Below are 26,449 nucleotides of genomic sequence, written 5' to 3' on the forward strand. Positions count from 1 at the left end.
AGGAAGCATTCTCCTTCTTCATCCGCCCATAGCCTCAAACATCCCCAGTAATGGTAAGAGACTGAGAAACAAGCTCTTTCCTTCCTCATCCATCCATACCGGTGAACATCAACGATATCAATACAAGACGAGAAGCAACTTCTCTTCTTTCTCATCCTCCTAAAGAGAGATACCAATCATTACACGTCCGTTCAGAAGACCTTGAGACTTTTGCCACGTCTCATTTTCGAACCAGGAGTTGTCCTTCACCGATCTCCTCAACATGGCGTTACCGCCTAGTTTGTCGGTTGGCATGTATCCGTCCGTGCCGGGGTCGGGACGAAAACAACTTCGTCTCTATGATTCTCCAATAAGGACCGTCGGCATGGTGAGTTCATGATATCCTCATCCATTGTTGACCACTTGCCATACCTGATTCCGCCCCTTGGAATCGGCGTTCGTAGAGGGATGTCTTCTACACGTATCAAGTAACCTATGCTCGATTTGACGATGTCTTTCTGTAAGTCTGGCATAATTGATGGACCGCCGAGGCGGATGTTGGGGTGACATGGAACCGGAATGAATTCCTCCAGCTCTTGTAGGTCCTCGCACTCCCAGACGAGCTCCCTTTTCTTGGCGGCTCTATCCATGAGATTCCTGTCGCGGACCTCTTCTGAAGCTCGGAACTCAGGTCAGTTCCAGTCCAATAGTGTCACATGCTCCTCTAGAGCGTCGATGGTGTCAAAGTCTTCAATGGCGGCACCGTCTGGCGCGACTGAGACGCAGAGTTCACGACGAAATCCCTCCGTCTCGTCCTCTTTCTTTCGCAGCTCGAGTCGACGTTGCCAGGCAGAGTAACCTGCATGAAAATTGCCCCTGCCATGCTGGGTCAGGTGCGTCACCCTTGCTTTCTGTTGCTCACCAATCCTCTCGTCCGCGAAGCATTTGGGACATAGACATACCAAGTCCGGAAGTTTGGGCTTCTCAGTTTCGAGGGGCGTCTCCAGTACTTGTCTGACGATTTCGTGGTACGGGACTTCAGAGGCTTGCTCGCCATGGTCAACGTTCTGGTCGTTTTGCTCCACGAGGTTTATCGTCCCGTCGGTAGCAAAGAGCTCTTCGGCATCGGGTTCCGGTACATTCTCCTCTTCTTCGGCCATGTCAATGTCAGAGTCAGCCCCTTCATCTTCATCGGATGGTGCAATAGTTCCTTGTCCTTCTGCCGCCAGGGATGCACGAGCTCGATCAATGAGTTCTCGATTGAAAGGATCCATGCGTACAAGGGCATTGGTTCCTTGTTAGGCCGAGAGTTCGTCGGTCCTTTGATTTGGGTCCTCGTTGATGCCTTCGTCATGCTTCACTGCTGCTAGCAGCTGCCCGATGGATTGACCGCTCGATTGAAGTCGGTGTGCCATCTTTTCCGTGTATCGCTATCTAGAGGTGGTGGCCAGGGACCTTTTTGTTGCTGAAAGTCTAAACGCGTGGGAAAAGACTGGGAAGAGGAGCGACTGATGTGGGATGAGATGGAAGAGGCTGGTGGGATGACTGACGTTGAATGGGATGAAGAAGTTTTCACAATGAAACGACAGTACATCTTGGAGGTATGGGCGGGAAGGCGACTCCTAGTTCAAGCGGAAGGCACAGAGGAGAAAGAAGGAAGGAGCAGCTTGCATTCTTGCCCCTTTCGTGACTTGAACTCAAGATACAGGACCTCCCTCAACAAGGCAGGTGCCACTGACAGGCTAGAGTCTTACGCTTCCTACTAGAGACACCAATGTACCAGGGAGATTATATAATGAAATCCTTGCCACTAGGTAGGTTATCAGGAAGGAAAGTTGATTGACAACCAAGTCCCGTTGAGGGCAAGTAAATGACGTACGAGTTATTGCAAAATCACGTAAATTGAGTCTCTTACTCATATTCCTTCAGTCTGGCATAGACCCTTGATTGTCTTTCAGCCATACCACGGTACAAAGCCTCCGCACCGACTCTGACAACAGAGATTCGAGACATAAGCTGCGAGTCAAATGCTGCTAGTTATGCGATCTGACCGTTCAACGACCCGGCTATTTATTTAACGCAAGTCAAAGACTCACGTTGTTCAAGACAACAGCCCAATGCTGCCGGCTGATGCAGGTCTGAGTATAAGGATGGGAAACAGAAGAAAGTACAACGTGGCTATTTCAAGTGGCAAGAAAGAACAAGGGAAGAAGCAAAAGATGGTGAAGAAAACTAGGAACACATATCTCGTTTTTAGTGAAGAAATTGATTGTGGAAATGAAGTTGATGAAGATCCGTGCTCATACAGTGTAACTCACCATATAATCAGTCTGTTCAGCCCAATAACTGTATTAGACTGAGATGTCTGTATTGAAATCAAAAGCATCAGTGTCTTTTGAGCGCTGGTTGAATCGATGCACAGAGGTCTGTCTCAATATCGCTTTGGAGGGGTTCCAGATGCCCCGCAATCGAGCCTGGTCACATAAGCACCTCTATTGGTGAATCCTGATCTTAGCGTCTTTAACTAAACCAATCAATTCTTCCATATCTTTGCAAGGCTGAAAGGTCCATTAAAAAAATTCTGGACGTCCTCTGCAAGCCGCCCGTCCATTCCCACCTCGATCCGCTGGTGCGCCCACGACCAAACGAGACAAAAAATCACCACCAACCGGCGACAATGGCAAAAGAGCAACCATTTGAGCAATTCTCCGACGAGGAGGAGGTCATCTCTTCCGAGGAATCAGAACTCGAGGAGGAAATCCCCCGCCAGCGCAAACCGAAGCCCGTGTTCGACGAGAAGGATTCCGACGAAGAAGAGCTCGAGAGGCTGGTCTTGGGAGGCAAGGCCGATTTTCGCGAACAGCTCTTTCGCAACGATGTGCTCGGCGATATTGAACGACTCGAGAGAGAGAAGAACCTCCAGCTCACCAAGCCGGACGACGAGCCCACACTAGAGGAAGTCGCCGACCACGACCTCTTCTTCCTCGACACCGGAGTCTCTGGGGCAAAAGGCGACGCAAAGGCGGGCAGCAAGCAAGAAACAGCGGCCGTTGACGAGAACGCGCCCGCGTGGGAGGACAGCGACGACGAGCGATTGACCGTTTCCCTGGCGACCGCGACGAGGTTACGAAAGCTGCGCCTCACCGAGGCCGAGGACATGGTCAGCGGCGCCGAGTACAGCAGAAGACTAAGACAGCAATTCGTCCGCCTAAACCCCCTCCCGAAATGGGCGCAAGAGCCGTCGTCCGAAGGACGCCCCGCAAAGAGGAGAAGACGCTCATCCGCCGCCGCCTCCGACTCCTCCATCAGCTCCGACGAAGAAGACAGTGCCGAGGACCTCTCCGCGGCGCCCCTCGAGAAATTCATGCGCGATGTCCACCGCCTCGCCGGCCGCGGCGCCGCAAACGGCGGCAAAGCCCGCCTCCGGCCCGAGGTCATTGACATCCAGCGCACGCGCGAGATCCCCGACACTCACAAGGCCGCCGTCAACAACCTCTCCTTCCACCCGCGATACCCCGTCCTTCTCTCCTCGAGCGTCTCCTCCGTGCTCTACCTGCACCACCTCAACCCGACAGCCCACCCGACGCCGAACCCGATGCTCACCTCGGTGCAGGCCAAGGGCGTCGACGTCCGCCGCGCCGAGTTCCTCTACCCCTCGGGCGACCAAATCTTCTTCGCGGGACGGCGCAAATTCTTCCACAGCTGGGACCTGCAGACGGGCCACGTGCAAAAGACGTCGCAGATCCAGGGCCACAGGCTCGAGCACAAGACCATGGAGCGCTTCAAGCTTAGCCCCTGCGGGCGGTACATGGGCCTTGTGGCGTCGACGAAAAAGGGCGGCGGCATCATCAACATCGTCAGCACCGAGTCGAGGCAGTGGATCGCGGCTGCCAGACTGGACAGCCGGCACGGCATCGCCGATTTCGCGTGGTGGAGCAACGGCGAGGGCCTGTCGATCCTCGGCAGGGACGGCTCCGTCGGCGAGTACAGCGTCGGCGAGAAGCGGTTCCTGGCCGTGTGGCACGACGACGGCTGCGTGGGCGGCATCGTCATCGCGCTAGGCGGGCACCAAGGGCCCGAATTCCTCGGCGACGACAGGTGGGTCGCTGTCGGCTCCAGCAGCGGCATCACCAACATCTACGACCGCCACACGCTCGTCAAGGCGTCCAAGGCCGGCGAGGTCGACGTCGAGCAGCGGCCCGAGCCGACGCGCACGTTTGAGCAGCTCGTCACGCCCATCACGGTGTTGACCTTCTCCCCCGACGGCCAGCTGATGGCATTCGGCAGCACAGAGACCAAGGACGCGCTGCGCCTAGTTCACATCCCCAGCTGCACCGTCTACAGGAACTGGCCCACGGAACAGACGCCCCTGGGCAGGATCACGAGTGTTGCATTTGGGCGGAGCAGCGAGCTCCTCGCGGTCGGTAATGATACGGGCAAAATTAGAATGTGGGAGATTAGGAGTTAAAGAGGGTTAATAAAAAAGTCGGTGGCTTTGTCTGTATTGAAGGTTTTTTTATCTGGCGTGAGGGCCTGTCTTAATTCCATCCTCCTGCATTGAACCGGGCCATTCTCTGTGCTCTTATTATGCCGCCCCATCACCTCACTTCCCATCTTAGACTGCCCAAGCATCAAAACCTCATCTTGCGTCGTAGGGAGCGGAGCGGATCGTCCTTGGGAAGCTCCTTGCTAGACATGAACATCTTGTTCTTGCGGCAATATCTTCCAAGCTGCGAGGGATTCTTGAAGAACTTGACGTCGTCAGGCCGGTTGCCGACGCTGAGGAACTGCTTGATGCTGACGTTGACCGTCCTGAGGGCCTTTATACGAGATTTACCATGTCAGCCGATGATCTCTATCACATGGTGTGTTCTGAGTTGCTGGCACTCACCTTTCGGCATTGGGTCTTGGTGGGCAAGTCTGTGTCCAGACCCAGATCACCACAGAGACGCTGCCAGTCAGCCAGCTCTCTCTTGCCAAAGTACTCCTCCCAGCGCGCGACGAGGTTTGTCTGGAGGTTCGCCGCCTCCTTCTGGGTCAGCTTCCTGTCCGTATTTGGTGCGCTGCTCTCGCCATTCGCCTTCGTCTCATTGGGATCAACGCTCTTGGGGCTCTTGAGGTCATCCAACACATCCTTCAGTTCAACACATTCTAAAGCCGCATCATCTCTCTGCTCATTACCGTCGTGGCTGCTGCCGTCGACGACATCCTCCCTCTCGATATTCAACGGGATCATCATCTCCTCAATGTCGTGAAGATCGGCGCCTCCTCCGTTGTTGCCATTCTCATTCTCCTCCACCTCACCCTCCTTCTTGATGTTGAGCTCGCCCATCATCTTCTCCACGTCCTGCAGCTTGGCGCCTCCTTCCTCAGCGGCCCTCTCCCGGGCCTTGCGGGCGGCGCTCTTGGTTCTGCGTGTCATTGTCGGGGGAGGAAGGTACTGAGGCGGGTATGGATGAGATGTGAATATTGTCTGCGGGGTGAGATGTGCTCAACTCAAATGAGCATGAGTATGAGTATGAGCCGATGCCGATGTGACCAAAAGCGGCTTGTGAAGGTGCTCCGTTTGACCCTGGCTAAGAGGCGTTGGTTTGATGAGGGGGAGTTATGGTCGCACCAACCCGTTGCGGAAGGATGGTGATTGCAAAGGTGAGCGGTACGGCGGGTTGGAAAAGGAAGACACTGAATAGATGGAGACAGCTGTTTATTTCCTCGAGTATTCAGGGGAATGTGAATAAACTATGAACATTGCGTCTCAACTTTGGAAAGCCAATTTGGCATCCGGTTTATTCCATGGACCCTGACTGAACAGCAGCTTGAAATTGCTCTCAGGTGCCTCATCACAAACCATGATCCCCGTCACATTGCTTACAACAACAAACTCAAACATACTCAATGCGAGAGACAGTCAAGGACCGCCAGTGCAATGATATTAATATGTTCGTAGAGAGAAGGATTCGAGTTCGCGTTGAGAATGACGTTGGGCAGTATTTCTGTACCGCGTAATTGAGAAGGGTCGACAAGTTTCGAGGTACATCGTGTGAGACAGATTGAAAGACATACCAAGTTCAGAGCAGCCTCAAGACAACAATACCCTGGGGGAATAAACGTTCAAGGTGCCCGAGTGCTTCTATGCCATGTGGGTTTGTTTGTCTACCCTTGCCACGAGTCTCGAGCTTTGTGCCATTGCATTTGCGACTGTTGGTGAGCGGCGGCATGGCGAGCCCACACCCGAGGGCGGTAAAAGCAACACGTGGGAAACAAATGGCTCAGCTCATGTAAAAGTCTCAAACGGAAAAGACTGACCTTGATCAGGACAGTGTCAAGCAGCGTAAACACCAGACCTGTCACACTCAAATCTGCAAGACAGTGTAGTCCACACCGGTTTCTAATTTTCGTGCCATTGAATGCCTAATTCTAGCAACGGCGACGTAGTCATCGTTTTTGTTCAGGCAAAATGAGCCCGTTATGCATCGCTTGCGCGCTTGCGATCGAATCCGCTGTATCAAAACAAAATACCCCGAACGCCTATCCATGCCAACAACCGGATCTCTGTCCGGGTGGCCGCTGGACCCAGCCTCCGTGCCGCCGTCCAATTCCCCCAGGTCATCTAATCATCATTTTTAAAATCCTCCTCTTGAGTCTATGCTTTCCTCCGTCCCAGGAACCCGTTTAAAACGCATAAGCGTTGCCCAGCCCCAAAACACCTGCACCTCCAATTCCCCTGCTCTCGCTGTTCCTTCGACTGTTACCAGGGACCAGGACCATGCCCCTGTCGTTCTCGAGTGCCAACAAAACTTGTGATGGCCGTCGTTCCAACTTCCCCTGACTCTGTAAGGCTCTGATACCGACCAAAGCACCGCGGAGACCGATATCGAGACGACGCGGCTCTTGGAGGCCAAAGAACCCGGCAGTTGGCGATGAAAATTGACGCTTGTGACCGAATGATCCGCCGAAGGATGCGTAACTCGAGCTAGGACGGGCAAACAATGGCCGAGGGATAGACATCTTACGCATGTGACCGAAGTAGCTGTCGCTCGAGTCGTCGAAGTGGTATGATCTTCTCTGAGGCGACCAATGCGAGAGAGACATCGTTTCGTCGTGAACGGCGGCATCGGCGGCATCGGCGGCGAATTCGGGGAACGGTACAGTAGGCTCTGAGGGTTCTGAGTAATCCGAGTCCTCAGTTTCAGTCATCAACGGCGGGGTAGATGGTTCACGAGCTTCCTCTTTGTCGCTGAACGAGGGCGCCGAGTCCGATGTCGGCGTGCGAGGGGCTTCGTCCGAGACGGACTGGGCCTCGGTCAGGACTAGAGGCTGTGAATCTCTGTGTAACTGCTCAGGAGATTCAAGAGTCGGTTCGACAAGTTCCAAGGGAACCGCGGACAGCTCAGCAGCTTCGGGGGTAGAAAGAACGTCGGGGACAGCGGGTTCATTCGTTTCAGTGGCGGAGGAGTCCTCGGCAACTTCGGGAGAAGAATCTTCAGTTGCTTTGGATACATGAGGGAGCTCAATTGCCTCGGGAATGTGCGGGGCAGAGATAGGTTCGGTCGTGTCAGTGGAAGACGTACAAGAATCGACTTTGATAGTCGAAGCTAAAGTGGATGTCACATCCTCAAACAGAGAACCTGACTCCATCACCTCAACAGATGGTGGCAGAGCTCCTTTCTCGAGATCAATAGAAGGCGAAGCTGAATCAACCCGATTAGGTGACGCCGTTGCTGAGTCAAGTATAAGAGGTGAGAGAGGCCCATTGTCGAAGTTGACGGGAGAGTTCAGTCCAGTCTCCGTTGCGGTTGCAAAGCTTGAAGGGCTCGACATGACGGCCATGGCAGATGTGGAGTCTGCATCATGGAACTCGGCATCAGAGTCGTCCTCGTCCTCCTCAACAATGGTTTCAATAGAGTACTCTAAGAAGCCTTCGAAGGATCGGGGAGGTGTGGAAGGTCTAGCGCGTGGTACGTCTGGGGTGATGACAATCACTGGCTGTTGACCCATCGACTCTTCAACCTGTTGCACTTCTGGTTCAAGCGATGCTTCCGGTTCCGGCTCAGCCGACTGTTCGTCGGTATCGACCGGTTCGCAACAGTATTCGAGCCAACCCTCGAGAGCAGGCTCTTCGGACGGCTGTTCAACCTTTGCGACAGGTGATACCGGCAAACAGGCGGCCGCAGACTCGCCTTCGGGCTCCGACTCCGCAACTTCATCGACCTGGATGACCACATCCTCTGAATCCGGCGAAGGCGACGGCTCCGAGTCGGTGAGTGACCGCTGCTCGGAACCAGAGTCGGTCGACACCAGAGATTGTCTGGAAACAGACCGACTGCCTTTGCCCATCAGGCTGAATTGTCGTGGGCCGTTGAAGCGCTGCATCGTCGGTGTCGGGGGCCCTGCTAGGGGGTCGTCGACAAGCTCGCTATCGGAGGTTTCTGAACCGGCAATGTTCGGGTCTGCGTCAAAGTGTTGAGGGGTTCCCGAGAGCGTTCGCATAAAGGTGGGTGTAATCAAAAGGCTGTCGTGGGGCGTGCCAATGATATCGTCGGCAAGGCTTGGAGTAGACGACGAGGATGGATATGTAGTCTCCCCGTCTTCGGTCATCGAGAAGGACAGACTGCTTCGGCTGCAGTCGAGCTGATCTTTGAACGCGATTGCTTTGGCTGGAGTTTCAGGCTGTTGCGAGGGCCCCACGGTGTCATTGACGCTTTCGGCCATCGTTTCAACCCCACTGCTATTCTGAGGCGTTTCATCTTCGAGGATCGAAGGTTCGGACGACTCATTCAAGCTGCCATCGAAAGAGTCCGGCACGGCCCCATTAGGCGTCGGGATCGGGAGCGGGCTACTAGATGGTAAAGCTTCCATTTCTGCAGGGTCATTTGCTGCAGGAACAGGCCGCTCGACAACGCGAATGTTCTGTGGCTCAGAATCGTAGAGAGCGCACGTGTCTTTCACCACCAAAGAAACGTCGGACTGGATTCGACTCTTGAGTTTAGACACGAAATTCTCCTTCACAGTCTCAGGATCTTCGTCTTGGCGCTGTCCCGTCGCGTAATACGGCGAACGGGCCACGAGAGTCTTGTCCAAAACTAGGTGGCCACGCTTGTGAACCATGAGAGTGATACTCATATCGTTGCCTCCGAGGATATCCGCAACGCCAGTCTGCACTCTGTCCAAGATGGCTTTGACTGTTCTCCGGGAATAACAGGCAGTCGAGTCGAGGCAGACAGCAAATGGCTTCTCGATTTTCCAGCCGCGCCCGGACAGCTCATAGACTGTGACTCTGAGGTCATCCATCTCATTCAGCTCTTTGTCAGTATCATCTCGCACCGCTTCGAAGGCATGTTGAAGCTGGTTCAAAAACTGCTCGCAGTCGAGACCGTCGGGGTGTTCGAAAAGGAGCAAGTTGCTATCAAGCTCGCGGCGTAGGTGCCTATGGTCCAGTCCAAGTTGATTCCGTATTTGGAATCCGACGTGAACGGCGTTTTGCTCAGAATGGTGAGACTCGTCCAGGAAGTCGAATCTGTCACGAGATTGGCGATGATGCCTATCAAACGCCATTTTCCTAGCATCCAAGGCACGTTGCATGGCTGTTGACAAAACCCATGCCATATCTTCTCCATGGGATAGGGTCAGTGGGGAGCTCTGCATGCTCTTCAGCGTAATGGTACGTTGCCATTCTCTTTGCCTGCGCGACTTGCATCGACTCCGGAAGGACAGAGTGATCTCGTAGCCGGGAACGAATTCCCAATCTTGTGTAGCGTCAATGAAACGCGATTGGGGGACGTGAAGGAGGGAGACGGGGTTGCTCAAAGGTTTGAGGATTTCCAGCTCGCTAGAGGACCGCTCACGTGTCCTACCATGGGTCCATCTGAAAGTCTTGTCGTGAAGCTTCATAAAGGATCCAATGATGCGGTCTGTTGAGCGAGCGATCTCCATGGCAGATGGCTTATCCATGGGGTACTTCTGGTACGATCTGAATGTCTTCGTAGCCCATGGTTCCGGGCCTCCACAGTAGATCTGGTAAGTTAACTCAAATCGAAGCGGCTTCCCTTCGCCGATCTGCGGGATAGTCCGCTCGAGGGCGGTTGAATCTCTGCGGGTGAGAAGCTCATGAGAGCAGTGGGTTAAGCGGCGTATAAGCGCTTGACATAGTTGATCCGTCGGTTCGAATCCGTATGATGACTGATATTGTCGTTCGTAGGTAAGATCCAAGGACGGCTGGAACTTGATGCAGACTCGGACAGCCAAGCCAGCAGGCGAGGGGTTGTTGAATTTGGGGTCGTTGAGACCAGTTGCGGTTCGAGGCCGCCCCGGGCTTGAAAGAAGAAACCTCCTCTGGAAGCCCGAGGCGCCGGAATGCGACGTTGAAGGACGTACGAGATCAGACTCGGCCATGTCCGTCTAAAGTTGCTAAGGTGAGAGCAGCGCCAATGGCCATTCGGTTGGTAGTGTTGGAAAAAAGGGAGTTTGAATCTCAGTTCCCACCAGACTCAAACCGAACCCGTCAGATGGTGTCCGGGGGAGGGACAACGGGGGGTTTTAAAAAAGCGGTTTCGACGGGGAAGAGACAAAGTGAGGTAGCACTGGCTGGCCCTAATGCAAGCAGTCTCCATCAAGCCGTCCATAAAAAGGACGGTAGCACCCAGAGAGGAAAGGTTGCTAGGGACCAAAGAAAGAGGAACCAAGAAAGTGACGAAAACGGGTAGGGAGAAGCACGAGAAGGAAGCGCAGGCGCTGCAGAAGCAAGAAAGCCAGAAGCAAACCAGCAAAAGGCACCAACCGCGCGGGCGGGTCACGCGAGGGATATGTATGAGATGTTATGGCTACGATTGTGGTGCGGTTCTGACGCGCCGATGCGAGAGGTTGGGCGACCCATGGCATGATACGCCCAGCACAGCTTATTACAGGGGAAGCCTAGCCAACCGGAGGAGCCTCTGCGCAGGAAGCTTTTCTTTGCAGGACAACCTCAAATTACTCTTTGGGTAGTCCGCTGCTCCGGGTGCCTTACCCAACTTGGTATGTCAGTCAGGGTCGTGGTGGTGTGGCCATGTTTGTTTCTGGAGTATCCGTAAGATAAGGCTGATCATGGCTGATGCTGATGAACTGACAGTGAGACAGTGGGAGCGGGAAGCAGAGAGACCCCAGAAGGAATCTGTTCATGAATACATTTGGGTTGTGGTAAGCTAGGCGAGGCGATTGTCATTGCTACCCGTACCCGCATTGCCGGAGAAGAAAGCAACAAGTGAAATTCACTCAATGCTCGGTCGGATTGCCATGGTGATTTCCCACGGGCGGCTGCATTGTTGTAGCGTCGTAGCGAATGACGGCAAGACAACACAACAAGACAACAACATCTCAAAATCCACCATCCATATCCGCTTTCTCCGTTTCCTCGGATGCCACCCGCGCGAAACACAACATCGCAAGCTCAGCAACAGCCCAAATGAGTCAGCGACAGCACAAGCAAGCAAGCAGCTTCAAAAAGATAATAGCAGAGGCTGTTGGTCGCCCGAAATGTGCCGCTTGGCTGTGGGCTCTTTACTGCTGTGCTCCTCTTCGCTGCATGTTGTGCCTTGAATTGCGCTGTCTTGTCCTGTTTCTGAGGCTGGCATGTGCATAGTCTCCTGCCTCATCCAACGCATGGAAATGGAGTCCACGCTTGACATATACACAAGGGTGAAGCGAAAACAGGTGGGGATGAGCGGATTCCGTACCCCTTCCGGCTGCGATTTCTGCAGGCGGTCGTCGGCGTCAGCGACTCAGCAGGTCCATCGACGACTCAGCGCTCGCGTGTCCGTAATAACTCAAGGATTCAGATATCAGGCAATTGGGCAGACGCAGATCCGACTCGGGGGATGCGGGCCTTGCAAGCTGTCGTATGTACAGCACACACGCAGTCTGCAGAAGGCTGGATGCTCCGGGCTGGGCGCCATGGGCTGAACCTGGGCGTCGGGAACTCTCGCTAACGCGCCTGAAGAAACCCGAATCCGTCACCAGATCCTGGCATGATCTCCGTCCAAACCAAGCTGCCAGATGCCGTTCAAGGGTGAGACGTGGGAGAGGAGAATTGCGGCACAGATCGGAGAGGGGCGGGCTCACGGGAATCACTTCTGGTGCCAGATGCTGCTCCCCCTCTGCCCCCCCGGTTCACCGTTCGAGGAGCTTGGGAATCGTGGATATCTCCAAAACGACTAACTGGACCGGGCTGGTTTGCATGACGACAGTCGGACCCGGGCGCCCGTTCTGACCGCTGCTAGATCCAGCCGTCCGCTCAAGACATGTGCCGGAGGTGGTTCAAGAAACCCAAGGGCAACCAAAAGGATTAACCTCTCTCCGCCGGACGGAAACGCTTGAGTCGTCCCCATAATAGCATGCCACCATGCCTACCAGCCAATGGTGACTATTGCATGACTATCAAGACTCAAAAGGTCAACATCGCATCGATCTCTGCGCCCAGTCAACGTCCCGCATTACATAAGTAGGAGCTCCGCATATTCAAGAACCCGAAAAAGGACCCCAGAATGTCAAGGGTCGACCAGAATCCATGTCCGAAACCCACCGACTAACACCATGTCGATGTCGTGGTCTTGCGTCTTGCCCACTCCGATGGGACAATCCACCCATAGTGGGAACCGTGGATACTCTCCTGCGACCACTCAAAGAATTGAGAAAGAGAAAAATTACTCGTCACTTGCAGGCCCGAGTCCTTCTGCGCGTGAAATTTGGCGTCATGGCGCCAGCCACGCGCCTTTTCCGCCCGCCGTCTGTCTCTGGAGTCTGCCGCTACTGGCTCCTTACCGCTCCGAGACCGAGGGTCTTTGTTCAAGCCGGATGTCCCGCTGCCGGAGAGGCATGTGGCCGCCGCTTGTCTCAATAACCCTCACAGTCGTCTAGAATGTATGGTCGGTATACGTCGTCGTGCCATAGGCAATGGGCGTCATGGAATGCATCTAGACTTGGTGCAATGCAAAGTCTCAGGGTCCCCCTCCCCATTCTGCTTCTTCGGTCCCCTCGGCGTCGCTGTTGCAAAAAAGGTCCTCTGGAACTATGTTCGATCTGCCAGATGCTAGTGCAAGTTCTCTGACTCGGGTGAATTGGACGGATGGTGGCCCGTCTGAAGTCGTGGGCAGCTTCGAGACTCCGCCGACGCACAGAAGAGTTCGTCTCGATCGAGCAGCAGATGATGCATCGAAGCCAGGGCCCGAGCTCAAGGCTGTTCGGGATCCTGAAGTGATTCGGCCATCATCCTGGGGTAGTTGACGCCGCGGCGTCGTCGGCCGCTACCAATCGTAGAGTAGTCTTGTCACGGCCCGCAAACGGTTCCCACGCTGCTGAACCTTCAATGTCTTCAGGTGAGCCGCGGTCGTCATCGATGGCCAATCTCGAACCGTCTCTGCGCGGGTGACCCTTGAAACGCCGGGACTTGGACCCTGTCAGTGTGCCAAGCATTCTCCTATCGAGCAAGCTCACTTGACTTGCACTAACAATTGACATGAAGCCCTTAGACATGTAGAGGGATGGTGAGAGCTATGGCAAGCCTACCAACAAGAAACGGAGAAATCGTGACTGTAGGTATTTGGTTCCTGCTCTCCGATTTCAACAGACTGTTCCGACTGGTGGTTAAACCGCAAGCAATCCTTTCCACTGTAGCCGCGAGCGCAGGACGATGTCGGGCTATCAGTTATTAGAGATCGGAGACGTGACTAGCACTAGCGCTGGAGTTACCTACACGAAGTCAGAATCGGCCGTCTTGCCCATTTTACTTACGAATTGTAAGAGGTACCGCAGATGGGCTCATAGATCAGCTAGTCGGGGGCGGTCGTCTTCCCAGCCTCAGGTGTTGGTCATCAAGACCTGCGCTCCAAGAAAGGCGGTTACTCAAACATCCAGAATGCTCAACATCCTCGGGCCTACTTCTTGTTTCTAGCCCACAAGTTCTTCTCGCCTGGAAGTCTTGATTATTTCGTTTCTTCCCACAAGTGTAACTGACAGCTCGTTTGATATTCCTCCTCCGAAGTTGAGGACCTGCCGTTCAAGCTCTGAAAGTGCAAACACGGTAACAACTTGGTCGCTCGCAATGCACCAGAATGATCCAAGAGTACATGACAAATAAGTCTTGTACTTATTGGAGACGGATCCTGCCTCCCAGGCAGGTTAGTCAAGGTCGTTTCCCAGTCACGCATTGACGCAGCAACATCCTCAGTATTGGAAGATGACACCCTTTTGAACTGCCTTGTGGACCACATCGCCGGGATCTGATCTCTTTGATGATCTTCTCGGCTTGGAGCCTCGCCGCCTGAAGCTTATCCACCTCGACCGTCTCTGTCTCGACCTTCTCGGCCTCAGCTGTCTGGCCTTCTTGCAAGCCTTGAATCCTTTTATGCTTCGCTGGCTCCGTCTATATACCTCTCTAAAACGACAGGATAAGTCTTGACAATCTTATACTATGTCCTTGTCTTTCATAGTTACTTATCTCGCTCACATAATTCGTTCATGAATACGTTAATGATGAATGATCGAACTCGATAGACGATGCCCATATATAATCTATAGGAAACTTAGCTTTATACCACTTGCATTTGATCAGCTTGAATGTATTGCAAGTAGCTGTAATCTGTACTTACAGACATTCAAACTAATCACTTAAGATACCTGCTCACAACTTCGATATTGCCAACATCTCTTTGCCTTTGTTTTCGTTAGTGTGGCCAGGGGTCTGTGGCATGGAAGACGTGGAAGCTTTGAGAATGGCAGGGGAGATGGCGACAGTTCAGAGAAATTCTCTTAGCTCAGAATATGGGTTAGGATGAAAACTTCAAGTGTGAGAAGGTGCAGCCGCTACTAGGAAAGAGGCAGGACTGCGTGATTGTGTGATGAGGAAAGTGCGTAGAGTTGTCTTATTGGCAGCAGGTGCGGCCATGAAAGCTCTCCTGAACAAGTCTTCTGACAAAATCATTGTTAAAAAGAGACGATTCACCATCATAACATACCTAGTCTTCCGTAACATAAAGAGTCTCAGCCAACGTGTCAATGCCCTTGTGATGTTGGATATGTTTCTTCGTTGTCGTTCCCATGTCAGAGTCTTGGGATCACAACTAGGTACTCAATTGTCAAAATGGGCTCTCTACTCATGAGAATGATTACCTGTTGCAGTCGAATGACCAAGGGCCTATGGTGTGCTTCAGTGGCCAACTTCTCCCGATGCCAGAATCCATGTCACTTGCGGTCAATATATTTTCGGCCTGTAGTGTTCCCCGTTATGAGAAGTCGATCACCAGACAGCATAAGTGCTTGTAACAGTCTCGATAATATTCTTTGTATCTTAGACACCCACCCCTAAGCAAACATCTTGATCGTGAAATGCCGCTTTGTCGGAGTGAAAAGGAGGTCATTTCTCATCAGCTTTTCTGTATTCCAAACCCGCCCATCCCCCTTTACATAGAGGCTCCATCCTCTCAACAACAAGCAGCGCATCAATCTCACTCCTCTCTTGAGACGGAACCTCATCCTCTACGCTCCCTAGACGTAAGATGCCTCGCCCGCCGCCTCTCCTCCTCAGTCAGAACCCAAATCATACCATCCTCCTCCCCGTCTTCCGGCTGAGCAGAAATCTCCTCCCACTCCTCCTCTTCCATGTTAGCCACCATCAAAATCTGCGAAACCCTCGCAAAGAGCTCTCTGACGCCGTAATTGCCCCTGGACACGGTGCTGACGATGCTGGAGAAGTCGCGCTCCATGCGAATGACGCCGTAAGCATTCGCCCGCGCGTCCCAGACCCTGCGTTCAAGCACGCGCGAGAGGTACCGCGCCGTGAGGTCGTGGAGTGTCGTAAAGGTGTGGGCCGTCATGAGACGCGCCACGGGCTTCATGAGCTGGTCCCAGCCGTGCTCGAAGCGACGGGATACCTGGTCTAGCATCTCCTCCTCATCCTCGTCGTTCTGCTGGGCGAACTCGGCAAGCTCCTCTTCGGTTAAGGAGTAGTCTATGTCGCGGAAGGTGTCGCTGAGTACAGGCCGGAGGCGTGGTTGGATGACCTGCTTGAAGAGAACTTGGAGTCCCTCGTTGAGAAGCTCGGTAGTCTTGGCGGTGAAGGAGCTGTGTAGGGTGTTAAGAGCCGAGGCCACGAAAGCGACGTCTTTATCAAAGGGGAAAGTATCTCTGAGTGATGGCTCATGAGCATCGCCGTTTGCCTTCGGCGGATCGTTTGTGCTTCCGACGTTACTTGTGATGATTCGTCCAAGATACTCGTTCGCAGTGTCGAGACTGTTGATGAGAACGATGAATTGGATAATCCTGTCTTCTGGCGGGAATCCTCCTTGCACAATGGGCTTGGGATAGGACTCGTCTCGCATCTTTCGTTGGATCATACCGACAAAATCTGAGCCGAGGACGCGGCCGATGGTAGGAATGACGGATGAGATGACGTCTCTTTGAGAGGTCGATATTGACTTTTGAATAACGGCACTGACAACGTACATGACGTCGTCAACCGCGGAGATGATGAAAGCTTGGTTCGTGTCGATGTGCTTATTCATGCTAAGAGATAGGCTACTCGCTGGTGACTCATCCAGTTGGAATGCTTTTTCGACTGATCTTCGGAAGAAGAAAGTCATCATGATGTTATACGGGGACGTGAGCTTGTCCGAAACCTTCTTCCTGAGGTTGGACTTGACAACAACTTCCGGCACGGTTAGCGGAGAGTCGTCGGGCGCAGAGGGCTCCTGAAAGTATTGTTAGTGATGTATTCGCAAGGGCAGAGAAGAAATCGACTTACGCGAGTCTTTCCTGCTAAGAACTTGGAGTATAGAGACCACCGGCCGAGCATGATTGCAATCTCACTCAGGAGACCGTCGACCTCCTTCATGTTGACGCCCTCGTCCTCACTGGCTCGCGGGTTCGCGCCGGCGCCCATGGCAGGCGAGTTGACCCGTGGTGTCCCTCCTCTCTGTTGAGGCAGGAAACTCTGCACCAAGAAAGAAAATGGGTAGCTCTTGACGTCTTTCAGCCGCCTGTCGACGTCTCGCTCATCGCTCCATGAGTCGAGGACAATGCCTCCTTGTACGTCAGCCTCCTGCTGCAGCCGCTCAACGACACGAACCATCTTGCCAGAGCCATAGTGAAGCTCAACAAGACCTCCGTGACCTTCCACAATGCGTGCAATATGGTCGAATAATCTGGTGAGAGCATTCGCATAGAAGAAGCCCTCCTTTCTCGCCTGAACACCGGGACTCTCCTTCAATACCGATCTTGCCGTACCGGCCACGCCCTGGCAGACATACCGCCCATAGACGTCCAAACCAGTGTCCCCTCTTCCAATGAGCGGGAAGAGCTTGAAGAACCTCGTCACCTTCGCACCATCTCCCTCCTTGGTCGCCTTCTCAAACTCCCTGAGGAACAGCCCGCATAGACTCTCCTTGGCATTCTCGAGCGTCACCCACGGGGGGTCGGGAACCTCGACGGACGGGACAATCGACGACGCAAACTTGCCCTTGGTTATCTCTTCCGGCACCTGCGCCGCCCGCGCAAGGTACGCCGCAGCTGCTTCCCAGTCCTGCGGGGCACCCATGCTTCCCACGACGCCCTGGACGCAAGCCTTGAGCTCGACGACCTGCTTCACGACCTCGAGCGTATCCTCGACCCGGCTCTTCTCCAAGTCTAGCTCCTTCACCTTATTGCTCAGCCGCCCCGCCGTGTCCGCGGCCGTCGAGAGCATGTCATTGCCAACGGAACGGGCAGCAATGACCTGACTACCAAGCCCCGCGCGCAGCAGGTCCAGTCGTCCTAATTCGCGGGCGAGGTCGGCCTGGGAGCCGAGGAGTGCGTCGAGACGGCTCGTGATCGTCGATTCGCGGGCGTGGAGAGCTTCGAGGGCAGCACGCACCTCGGCGACGCTCGATGCTGCGTAGATGCTGCTGGTGCTGCTAATGCTGGGTCGGGCCGCAGCGCTGCTGTGTGCGCCGTCGGCGGCATTGTCGCTGTCCGCGCGATGGGAGGAGACGCCATTCGTGAGTGTTGACATTGGCGCGAGCTAGCTGACGGGTGCATAGCTACCTTGACCTGCCAGCAGAGGTAGGGGGGTGTTGTCTATGCCGTGAGGGTTGAGGTCCAGGTCAAGGTGTTAGCTGGCCCGAAGTGCAAGGTAGGAGGTTCGGTGAACCTTGCTCACCGATAAGCGAGGTCAAGGTGTGGGCGCAAGGGAGGAACAAACTTTGGGCTGATGTGCACAACTGTCCTGTTCCAGAGCATCGGACGAAAGCAAGGAGTGAGTTTGCAATTGAATTTTGAAAAGGCCGTTAAAATTATTTACCGTATTCAGAGTTTTACACATATGCTAAGGCCGTTGACTGGTACGATTCCCCCGTACCTTCACATGAGTGATGCTTCCGCGTCTTGTTCTACACTGCCTGACTGTAACCGCCTCCCATGCGCCGTCTGGCATACTTCCAGTATTTTCTAAACTCATCCGCCCAAAACACCGTGCTGCAAAGCACCAAAAGCCCCAACAGATCGAACAAGCCCAATGCCTCCGTTTGGAAAACCTCCTGGAGCCAAGGGAAGTAAATGACAAGCAACTGACCCGCAATGCTGAGAGAGACGGCCCAATTAAACAAGGTGTTTGAAAAGAGCCCAACCTCGCCTCGCAAAACCGACTTTGATTCAGATCGGCAGGCCATTGCGTTGAACATGTCGAATAGTACAAAGCAAGTAAACGTCATGGTTGTATCGCGGCGATTAACCTCGCCATCGGCAAGCATCTCACGCCTATATACGAGCATTGTGCCCGCCATAATGATGAATGCCGAGGTCATGACCCTGTAGAGGAGAGCCTTCGTGAGGACTGCATCATTCCGCTTCCGAGGAGGCCGATTCATTACATCGGCGTCAACTGATTCTACGCCAAGAGACTGAGCTGGTGGCCCATCCATGATGATGTCTATGGAATGGTTAGTTTGAATAGAGCCTTGTCTGGAAACGGAAAGACTCACTGATCCAGAGGATTTGCATAGCATTCAGCGGCGATTTGAATCCAAGAATTGTGCAGATAAGTACCAGAGACAAGCCAGCTGCGCTTGTACTCAGCTGGAATGTCAAAAAGTTCTGGATATTGTTGAAGATTCCCTTGCCCTCTTCGATCGCTCGAAGGATCGTTGAGAAATCGTCATCCGTCAGAATCATATCGGCAGCCTCCTTGGCCACATCAGTCCCGTGTAAGCCCATCGAGATGCCGATATCTGCTCTTTTCAGTGCTGGCGCGTCATTGACGCCGTCTCCAGTCATGGCGACGATATCACCCCTGGCCTGGAAAGCCCGAATAATTTTGAGCTTATGGTCTGGGTTCGTGCGAGCAAAGATGGTGGTGTGCTGAATGGCATGGGAGAGCTCCTCTTCTGACATATTATCAACATCCTCTCCCCTCAAGACTGGCCGAACTGCAGCCTGATTGGAGGCGTATTCGATGGGCTTTGCAATCGGCATGCCAAGCTGCCTGCCAATCGCCACAGCGGTCGTCTCAGCATCTCCTGTTATCATAACGACTCTGACACCTCCGCGCAGAAGTCTCCTAATTGACTTGCCAACTCCTGGCCTGGGCGGGTCGCTCATGCCGACTAGGCCAGCAAACGTCAGGCCCCTGTAGGTTTCGTCGACAGGTTGGGGGGTATTGGTACGACTGGTCGGCGCAAGTGCCGCTCTGCCCCTAGATCTAGAAACCGCGCCGCTGGCGAATGCAAGTACGCGGAGGCCCTTTGACGCCATAGTCTCGGCAGCTTGCAAAGCTTCCTCACGACGCGTAGAGTCGAGAACGATCTCTCGCCCATCGCGAGTAAGATAGGTGTCACACGCTTCGAGAATTCGGTCGATGGAGCCTTTCATGTAGGCAAACTCCTTATCGTTAGTTCCAATGGTAACGCCCATCCATTTGCGCTCAGAGCTGAAGGGGGTCTCCGTCAGACGCGGCCCGATAGACTCGCGAACGTCATGCTCCTTGAATCTGTCAAGCAAGTCGAGCATAGCAACATCCGTAGGTTGGCCACACCAGCGAGTGTAAGTTGAAGTGAAGTCTGCCCCTTGAGTTGACGATAGCACAGCTCTCGCAGCAGCACCGTTTTCAGTGTATTGCTGCGCCAAGCGGCCATTGTTCGCAATGTTACCAATCCGTAGAATACGTAAAGTTGCAGGATCAGGCTTTGTTTCCGTTGCCTCATCATCGGACTCAACATCAATGGCGTCGTTAGCACCAAAATACCACATTTTGGCGGTTGTCATGTGGTTCATAGTAAGAGTACCTACAGCATGTCAGTAATCAGTCGGTTAAATCCCCAATCAGTATTTACACCACATACCTGTCTTGTCGGTACAAACGACATTGACTGAACCCAAAGTCTCTACCTTGGGCATTCTGCGCACGATAGCGTTATGGCGAGCCATCCTATGAACACCAAGGGCCAGGGTGACAGTCACGATGATAGGCAAACCTTCCGGAATAGCTGCAACAGCAAGCGAAATCGAAATAGTGAAGATTTCCAACAACTTCTTTCCCTGAAGCCAGCCGACCAGAGAAATGAGGCCAATGACCACGAATGAAGCTTTGCTGAGCTGAGAGCCTAGATCGTCCATGGAGAGTTGAAGTGGTGAACGAGGACTCTCTGTTCCAGACACACTAGTCGCAATTGTTCCGAAGTTGGTTTGCCCACCCGTTGCAAAGACAATGCCTTGGCCGTGACCGGACCTCACTAGCGTGCCCATCCAGGCAATATTGTTCTCGCCACTCCCACCTGCATCACGGTTGTCGGACAAGGCGGATGGGCTCGGGAGCTGAAGCGTGTCTGCGCCGTAAGCCGGGGACAAGAGACTTCGCGCTCTCGTCTCTGCAGTGATTCGCACCGGCTCGTTTTCTCCTGTGAGGTTTGACTCGTCAATCGTGAGATCTGCTGCCTTGGTGACCCGAATATCCGCCGGAATACGATCGCCCGTGGTGAAGTAAACCAAATCTCCTGGCACAAGTTGCGAGGCCATGACCTTTGATGAGGTTGCTTCCAGCATTTCCTCCCCAGGCGTAGTAGATCCAACAGACTCTGTACCATCCATGGGCCCCTGTGGCGGCCAAGTGGGAGTTTTGGCGCTGCCGGGTGTCTTGCTGATAGCCGAGCGGACCAGATGGGCGTGGGCCGGAACCAAATGGCTAAGAGCCTCTATCGACTTCTCTGAACGGTATTCTTGCACGAAGCCGACCGAGACCACGATTGTCACGGCGACCGTAATGCTGACTGCATCATCCATGTTGCCCAAAAATAAGGATGCTCCGGCCGACACGAGCAACAGCAAGATAAGCGGCTCCTGAAATTGTTTGATGAAACGAAGCCACAGTGGTTCCGGGGGTTCGTGAGGAATCTCGTTCGGACCGTAGTCGCTCAGTCGGGTTAAGGCTTCGGTCGGCGATAGACCGTGGGTTAGGGACGTTTGAAGGCGGCTGGCGGCTTCGGTGGAACTCATTGAGGAGAATTCGTCGGCGGTGCTCTACGCAGAGAGGTATTAGCTAGATGTCGAAGATATGGAGAGTTAGAAAGAACATTACCCTTGACTGCGCCGATGTAGTTCGAATGTGGCCTGGCCTGGACCGCGATGATTCCGTCTCCAGAGGTTCCATGGTCAACCCGTTGATGCTCGGCATCTTGGCCGCCAGAGGCAACAAAGCTTCACCATCGTCGGAGTCCTTCCTTTTATGCCACGGCCACTGCATGTCTGCGTATGGCGAGGCAGTAATACCTCGGTCACGACCTTGGAGTAATTGCAGAAGGCCCAGCGCCGATCATCTGTCAGTGTACGAAGCGAAAAGGAGGCATGCGCCCAAGCGAAAGGGTATGTCGTCGGATGTCAGAGTAGGTTCGATTTCGGAGGACGAAATGTCCTTAGTCGCCAAGGTATCAATTGCGGGGAGCTTGGTCCGAAGACATAGTTTCGCGAAAGCTGGTGACTGAGTGAAGACAAGCGGACGTCGTGGTAAAAGATGAGAAAACGTGTGCCTTCGGTTGGGATAGCAGATGCATGGCCAATCTGGTACCAGGGACAGGGCGTGCGGCGTGCCAACGCGACGCTTAGTACGGCGGGTCCGTGGCTGTTGTACAGGGGGCCCTGGAACGAGGACTCGGGAACAGTATCGCCGCTCCGCCCATCCCCGTGAACAGCTGCTTGAGTGCCGTAAGCAAATCCAGACAAGGGCATGCACGATATCAGTTACATGTCTCATGGTTGCAACCTCAAGATATCCAAGGCATACGAATACAAGTGAATATTCTAACTTGGCTACTGGATGCCAATGCCCAGTGATGCGGCTCTGCTCTGGACTGGGGAAAAGAACATGGAAACTTTCATCATCAAGGCTAGTGGCACCGAATAAGTTTTCTGAGTACCTAATTTTGCGGTGCAAGGTGAGACCACCATGTATCTTTGGAAGCCATAATCACTTACTGCATGCCATAATTAACCAGGGCCTCCAGGTCCCAAAGCATGGTGATCATGTTGGGGATTCAAATTGGAGACAAGGGGCCTCCAATGATATCTCGAGGGCTTACACTACCCAATTTTGGTTTCATCTCATGTGTGCTCCAAACGGACCTGTAGCAGTAGGAACTCCTCGCCTCGAGATTCCTCAACTCAGCTTATAAGGTAGTTGCTGCAGCTCAGATGTTTACCGCACATGAATGTTTAGTTGTCGGTGAGATGAACAAGGTATCCGAAAAGGACATCCTGTTATACGTACAGAACCTGAATGCAAGGTAGGTACGGATACTCCAACGGGAACTCGAGCTGCATGTTCTGCGGTCCTCGACTCCTTGAGTGGTGGTTACCATGCACGGTGCCTGCCTCGACTTACAGCTTCCTTGTTGGTAAAGCTCCGGTCCTCCTCGTACCTGAAAATGATTAGATAAGGCGTGATAAGTTGGTATCCTTGCCATGTATCGTACACACCGCCACAGTACGAAAAGATACCTGTGACCTGCCGCTTCCGGGATGGTCGCCAGGTCAGCGAGTTGATGATCCAAGAGCGGAGCAACGGTTTCACGTGATGTGGCTGGTGCCACCAAATTCTGCGCGGACCAATCCCTGCCCAATCCCAGCCCCGTCAATTTGCGTCCACCGGCACGGCGTCGAGAGAGAGAAGACCACCACACCTTGACTCCCCCCCCTCCTGCTCATTTCCTCCATCTCCCTCATCGCTGCTCATCGCGCTCTTGCTACTATTGCTATCGCTGCAACTTTACACTTCAGCCTTTCGCGATCATCACGACTTGCTTCATGTCACCGCGCCTCGTACTCCGCGCGTGTTAGACTTCGCCTCGACCGCTACATCCCCAACGCGACCCGATTCCCCATAACAACGCGTTTTCGTGTTTACGAGAGCTTCCGCAACCACCCCTCAACCCCGGCGCGCGTCGCTGCCTATATACCTTACGAGCAGTAGCTCTTGCTTCTTGCCTCTCGCATCAACACCCTCGCGTCAAGAACCCTCGTCGCCGCCATGTTCTATTCGGAGACGCTCCTCCAGAAGAGCGGGCCGCTGGCCCGCGTTTGGTTGTCCGCCAACATTGAGCGCAAGCTTTCAAAGACGCACATTTTGCAGTCCAACCTGCCGGACAGCGTAGAGGCTATCATTACGCCCGGCCAGGCCCCTATGGCCCTTCGTTTAAGTGGCCAGTTGCTGCTTGGTGTTGTCAGAATCTACAATCGCAAAGCCCGTTACCTGCTCGAGGACTGCAATGAGGCATCAATGAAGATCAAGATGGTGCGCTTCTTGCCTCTCGCCCAGATATTTGACGCGTTTTACTAACTTCTATAGGCTTTCCGCTCAAGTGACAATCACGATATGGCAGTCGCCAACCTCTACGTCAACAACCGCGAAGCGCTGCTGCTGCCTGACAAAATTACTCCACTAGACAACCTGGATCTTCCACCGCCTCCCGATGCGGCCTGGCTTTTGTCGCAAATGGACGATGTCACAGCTACGCCAGTGGGTCGCAAGGGGCGCGTCAGCCATCGCGACATCAACCTTCAGGAGGATTTCAACAACAGCCAATTTCTCAACCAAGCGGATACCTTTGACGACGAACTGGAGCTTGCGCCTATGGAAGATCTCGATCTTGAACTCGACTTTGGCATGGACATCGATGAGAGACCTACCCGCATGGATACGACTATCGAAATGGGAAGAGATGCGCCTTTGGCTCGCTCAGTCGAGGACGACATCTTCAGCGAGCTCGACATCATGCCGCGAGGCAAGGACCAGACCGAGCGTGAGCCTTCACTGGGTTTGAACCTTGACTTTGGCGACGACACCGTCCGCATCGCTGACGAGGAGGGCGACATCCAAATGGGTGACGACGACTTCCAGTTCCCCGTCGGCGATCAATCTGTTGTTCCGGGTCTTGCCGGTGGTCCTCTGGATATGCCCCGTGGTCGTATCTCTGAATCACCACTGTCAGAAATTGACCCTGAGTTCGCAAGAGAGGTTGAGGAAGAATACTCCCGTATTCAGCACACGGATCTCTACGAGCCGGACGAGGAGGAGGAGCTCACAATCATCCGCCATCCTCAACGAGCCAAGAAGAGGAAGGTTCTGTTGCCAGACGAGCAGACGATGCTTTCAAGCACTCACATCAAAGACCAACAAGCCAACCATGCCAACATCCTCAGAGCTCAATCGTTCTTGCCTAGAGATCCGTTCGTCCTGGCTCTCATGGAAATGCAGAAGAGTGGTGGGTTCGTCTCCAACATCATGCTCGACGGCCGCAGTGCCAGTTGGGCACCTGAGCTGAGAGGAATGCTCTCGCTCGAGGCTGTCAGCCGATCCAACGAGTTGAAGAGGAAGAGGGACAGCGGTATCGCTGATGTGGAGAGTGACAACGGTGCCACATCCAAGTCGCCGCGTCTGAACATTGAAGAAGACGACGCGTTCGCCGTCGAAGATGCCGGGCTGGGCAACCAAAGCGTGGCAGCAGATGGCACTGTCCTTGAAATTCCGGCTGAAGAGGAGGGCATCACTTTTGGAGGAGAAGACGACAACACTGGCCGACCCATTTCGCGTGAAGGAAGTCCCATGCCTGACTTTGATGAGACGGCAGCTCCTGCCGTTCACCCGCAGGACAGTGGCCCTGTCTCTATGGGCACCAAGCACGCTGTCCACATCCTCAGAGACATCTTTGGCCCTGAGGCCGAGCACGACGCCGACAAGCGGAAGAAGAACGCTGTCATCTTCCAGGACCTCCTGCCTGAGAACAGAACAACGAAAGCCGATGCCACCAAGATGTTCTTCGAATGCCTCGTTTTGGCCACGAAGGACGCGATCAAGGTCGAGCAGGGCGAGACCCTCGGTGCTCCTATCAAGGTCCGCGCCAAGCGTGGCCTTTGGGGAGCTTGGGCTGAGCGCGAAGCAGGCGGCGAGATCGCCGAGGAGGAGGAGCTCAACCAACCCGAGCCAGCAGCCGTTAGCGCCCCGGCCGTTGCGGTGGAGGCATAGATCGCTGCTCGCTTTGACGAAGACCACTCGATTAATGCATAGCTTTTGGAGGCTTGGCATGTAAAGTAACCGTTCTTTCTCTCTCTGTTGGACTACGTTTTAGGGTCGGTCCTGGAAATGGCACTCTGCCAAGTGGCGTTTGGAGTAAATTTGGGAGGCTGGAGAGATACCAGATGCTGTTGCGGCCTGGGAGGGTGGGAAAAGCATGATTTGGGTACCCGAGCCGCATCTTCGTCGTTTGGAGTGGCTTGTTGGCTTTTTTCTTTCTCTGCTGGAGTGCTAGTATAGCTTGTTTGATTGAGGCCATGACGGGCCTGTAAGGATACCTCCGTACCTAGTTAGCTGTCCCCATTGTCAATGAAGCTAGACATTTCAATCACCTCGTATCCTTGAGTGAACAGTCATATGGACTGCATTGTCTTCAAGTGTTCTGTGATTCCTGTGTCTCGAGCACGCTATTCTACTTGTAATGGGTCTTGCTGTACTCCATCACGGACTTGTGTAACCTAGGTAGGTGCAATACGTAAATGGGCTCGCTCTACTTCTAGTTGAGACCACCACGTTACTAATAAATGCTCTCGGTAATTGTCAAAAGTGACGTTGCTCTGTGCAAGACGTACACTATACTCGACTGCCTCTAATTGTTCGTTTTCTCGGGGTAGGCCGGCGCTACTAGTGACCCACAAAGCCGGCTCCGTCCAGCAAGACGTCCGACGGGGTTGTGGAATGTTCCACATCTATTCAATAGCTGTGGCATGTAGGTTTCGGCGAGAATCCACGTTAAGTGATAATCATTGAGAATGTAACGTTTCCGTGTTTCATTGATATCCTGAAAGTAGGGGATGGGCAGCGATAACGGCCACTCAATTTCATGGACCGAGAGATTTGCCATTTCATCCTCATACCATTTCATCTAGGAGCATTATATATTCATTGTGTCAACTTTCTTGGTTCAGCTGA

The 26,449-nt window shown here is 53.7% G+C and overlaps 9 protein-coding genes across 9 annotated transcripts; 4 read left to right on the top strand and 5 right to left on the bottom strand.

Annotated features, from left to right (window-relative positions):
* Nucleotides 1-671: 671 nt before the first annotated feature.
* BDP55DRAFT_711253 (uncharacterized protein) lies at nt 672-1,705 on the bottom strand (the record flags this gene model as incomplete). The annotated part of the gene is made up of 1 exon (XM_060578180.1): nt 672-1,705. The coding sequence occupies exon 1, from the start codon at nt 1,251-1,253 to the stop codon at nt 672-674; it is 582 nt and encodes a 193-aa protein (XP_060434291.1). The 5' UTR covers nt 1,254-1,705.
* A 951-nt stretch (nt 1,706-2,656) lies between these two features.
* BDP55DRAFT_542753 (U3 small nucleolar RNA-associated protein) lies at nt 2,657-4,447 on the top strand (the record flags this gene model as incomplete). The annotated part of the gene is made up of 1 exon (XM_060568346.1): nt 2,657-4,447. The coding sequence occupies one exon, from the start codon at nt 2,657-2,659 to the stop codon at nt 4,445-4,447; it is 1,791 nt and encodes a 596-aa protein (XP_060434292.1).
* BDP55DRAFT_647792 (uncharacterized protein) lies at nt 4,251-5,677 on the bottom strand. The gene is made up of 2 exons (XM_060573807.1): nt 4,871-5,677; nt 4,251-4,799 (listed from the first exon to the last, which is right to left on the bottom strand). The coding sequence occupies exons 1-2, from the start codon at nt 5,399-5,401 to the stop codon at nt 4,611-4,613; spliced, it is 720 nt and encodes a 239-aa protein (XP_060434293.1). The 5' UTR covers nt 5,402-5,677; the 3' UTR covers nt 4,251-4,610.
* A 974-nt stretch (nt 5,678-6,651) lies between these two features.
* BDP55DRAFT_543241 (uncharacterized protein) lies at nt 6,652-10,371 on the bottom strand (the record flags this gene model as incomplete). Its single annotated transcript, XM_060568390.1, has 1 exon — nt 6,652-10,371. The coding sequence occupies one exon, from the start codon at nt 10,369-10,371 to the stop codon at nt 6,652-6,654; it is 3,720 nt and encodes a 1,239-aa protein (XP_060434294.1).
* A 101-nt stretch (nt 10,372-10,472) lies between these two features.
* Nucleotides 10,473-11,122, top strand: BDP55DRAFT_300134 (uncharacterized protein). Its single transcript, XM_060566621.1, has 2 exons — nt 10,473-11,044; nt 11,095-11,122. The coding sequence occupies exon 1, from the start codon at nt 10,573-10,575 to the stop codon at nt 10,960-10,962; it is 390 nt and encodes a 129-aa protein (XP_060434295.1). The 5' UTR covers nt 10,473-10,572; the 3' UTR covers nt 10,963-11,044; nt 11,095-11,122.
* Nucleotides 11,123-15,479: 4,357 nt separating this feature from the next.
* BDP55DRAFT_724228 (COG4 transporter) lies at nt 15,480-17,995 on the bottom strand (the record flags this gene model as incomplete). Its single annotated transcript, XM_060578864.1, has 2 exons — nt 15,480-16,697; nt 16,751-17,995. 2 exons carry the CDS (start codon nt 17,993-17,995, stop codon nt 15,480-15,482), a joined length of 2,463 nt encoding a protein of 820 aa, XP_060434296.1.
* Nucleotides 17,996-18,240: 245 nt separating this feature from the next.
* Nucleotides 18,241-22,034, bottom strand: BDP55DRAFT_601602 (calcium-transporting P-type ATPase). The gene is made up of 4 exons (XM_060571052.1): nt 21,551-22,034; nt 20,319-21,492; nt 18,963-20,261; nt 18,241-18,910 (listed from the first exon to the last, which is right to left on the bottom strand). The coding sequence occupies exons 1-4, from the start codon at nt 21,713-21,715 to the stop codon at nt 18,372-18,374; spliced, it is 3,177 nt and encodes a 1,058-aa protein (XP_060434297.1). The 5' UTR covers nt 21,716-22,034; the 3' UTR covers nt 18,241-18,371.
* A 189-nt stretch (nt 22,035-22,223) lies between these two features.
* Nucleotides 22,224-22,880, top strand: BDP55DRAFT_647798 (uncharacterized protein). The gene is made up of 2 exons (XM_060573808.1): nt 22,224-22,598; nt 22,646-22,880. Exons 1-2 carry the CDS (start codon nt 22,302-22,304, stop codon nt 22,682-22,684), a joined length of 336 nt encoding a protein of 111 aa, XP_060434298.1. The 5' UTR covers nt 22,224-22,301; the 3' UTR covers nt 22,685-22,880.
* Nucleotides 22,881-23,121: 241 nt separating this feature from the next.
* Nucleotides 23,122-25,986, top strand: BDP55DRAFT_764455 (Rec8 like protein-domain-containing protein). Its single transcript, XM_060580922.1, has 2 exons — nt 23,122-23,758; nt 23,813-25,986. The coding sequence occupies exons 1-2, from the start codon at nt 23,495-23,497 to the stop codon at nt 25,487-25,489; spliced, it is 1,941 nt and encodes a 646-aa protein (XP_060434299.1). The 5' UTR covers nt 23,122-23,494; the 3' UTR covers nt 25,490-25,986.
* Nucleotides 25,987-26,449: the final 463 nt, after the last annotated feature.

The sequence above is a fragment of the Colletotrichum godetiae genome, assembly GCF_030913485.1.
Source record: "Colletotrichum godetiae strain CBS 193.32 chromosome Unknown BDP55scaffold_5, whole genome shotgun sequence".
In the NCBI taxonomy this organism is placed as follows: domain Eukaryota; kingdom Fungi; phylum Ascomycota; class Sordariomycetes; order Glomerellales; family Glomerellaceae; genus Colletotrichum; species Colletotrichum godetiae.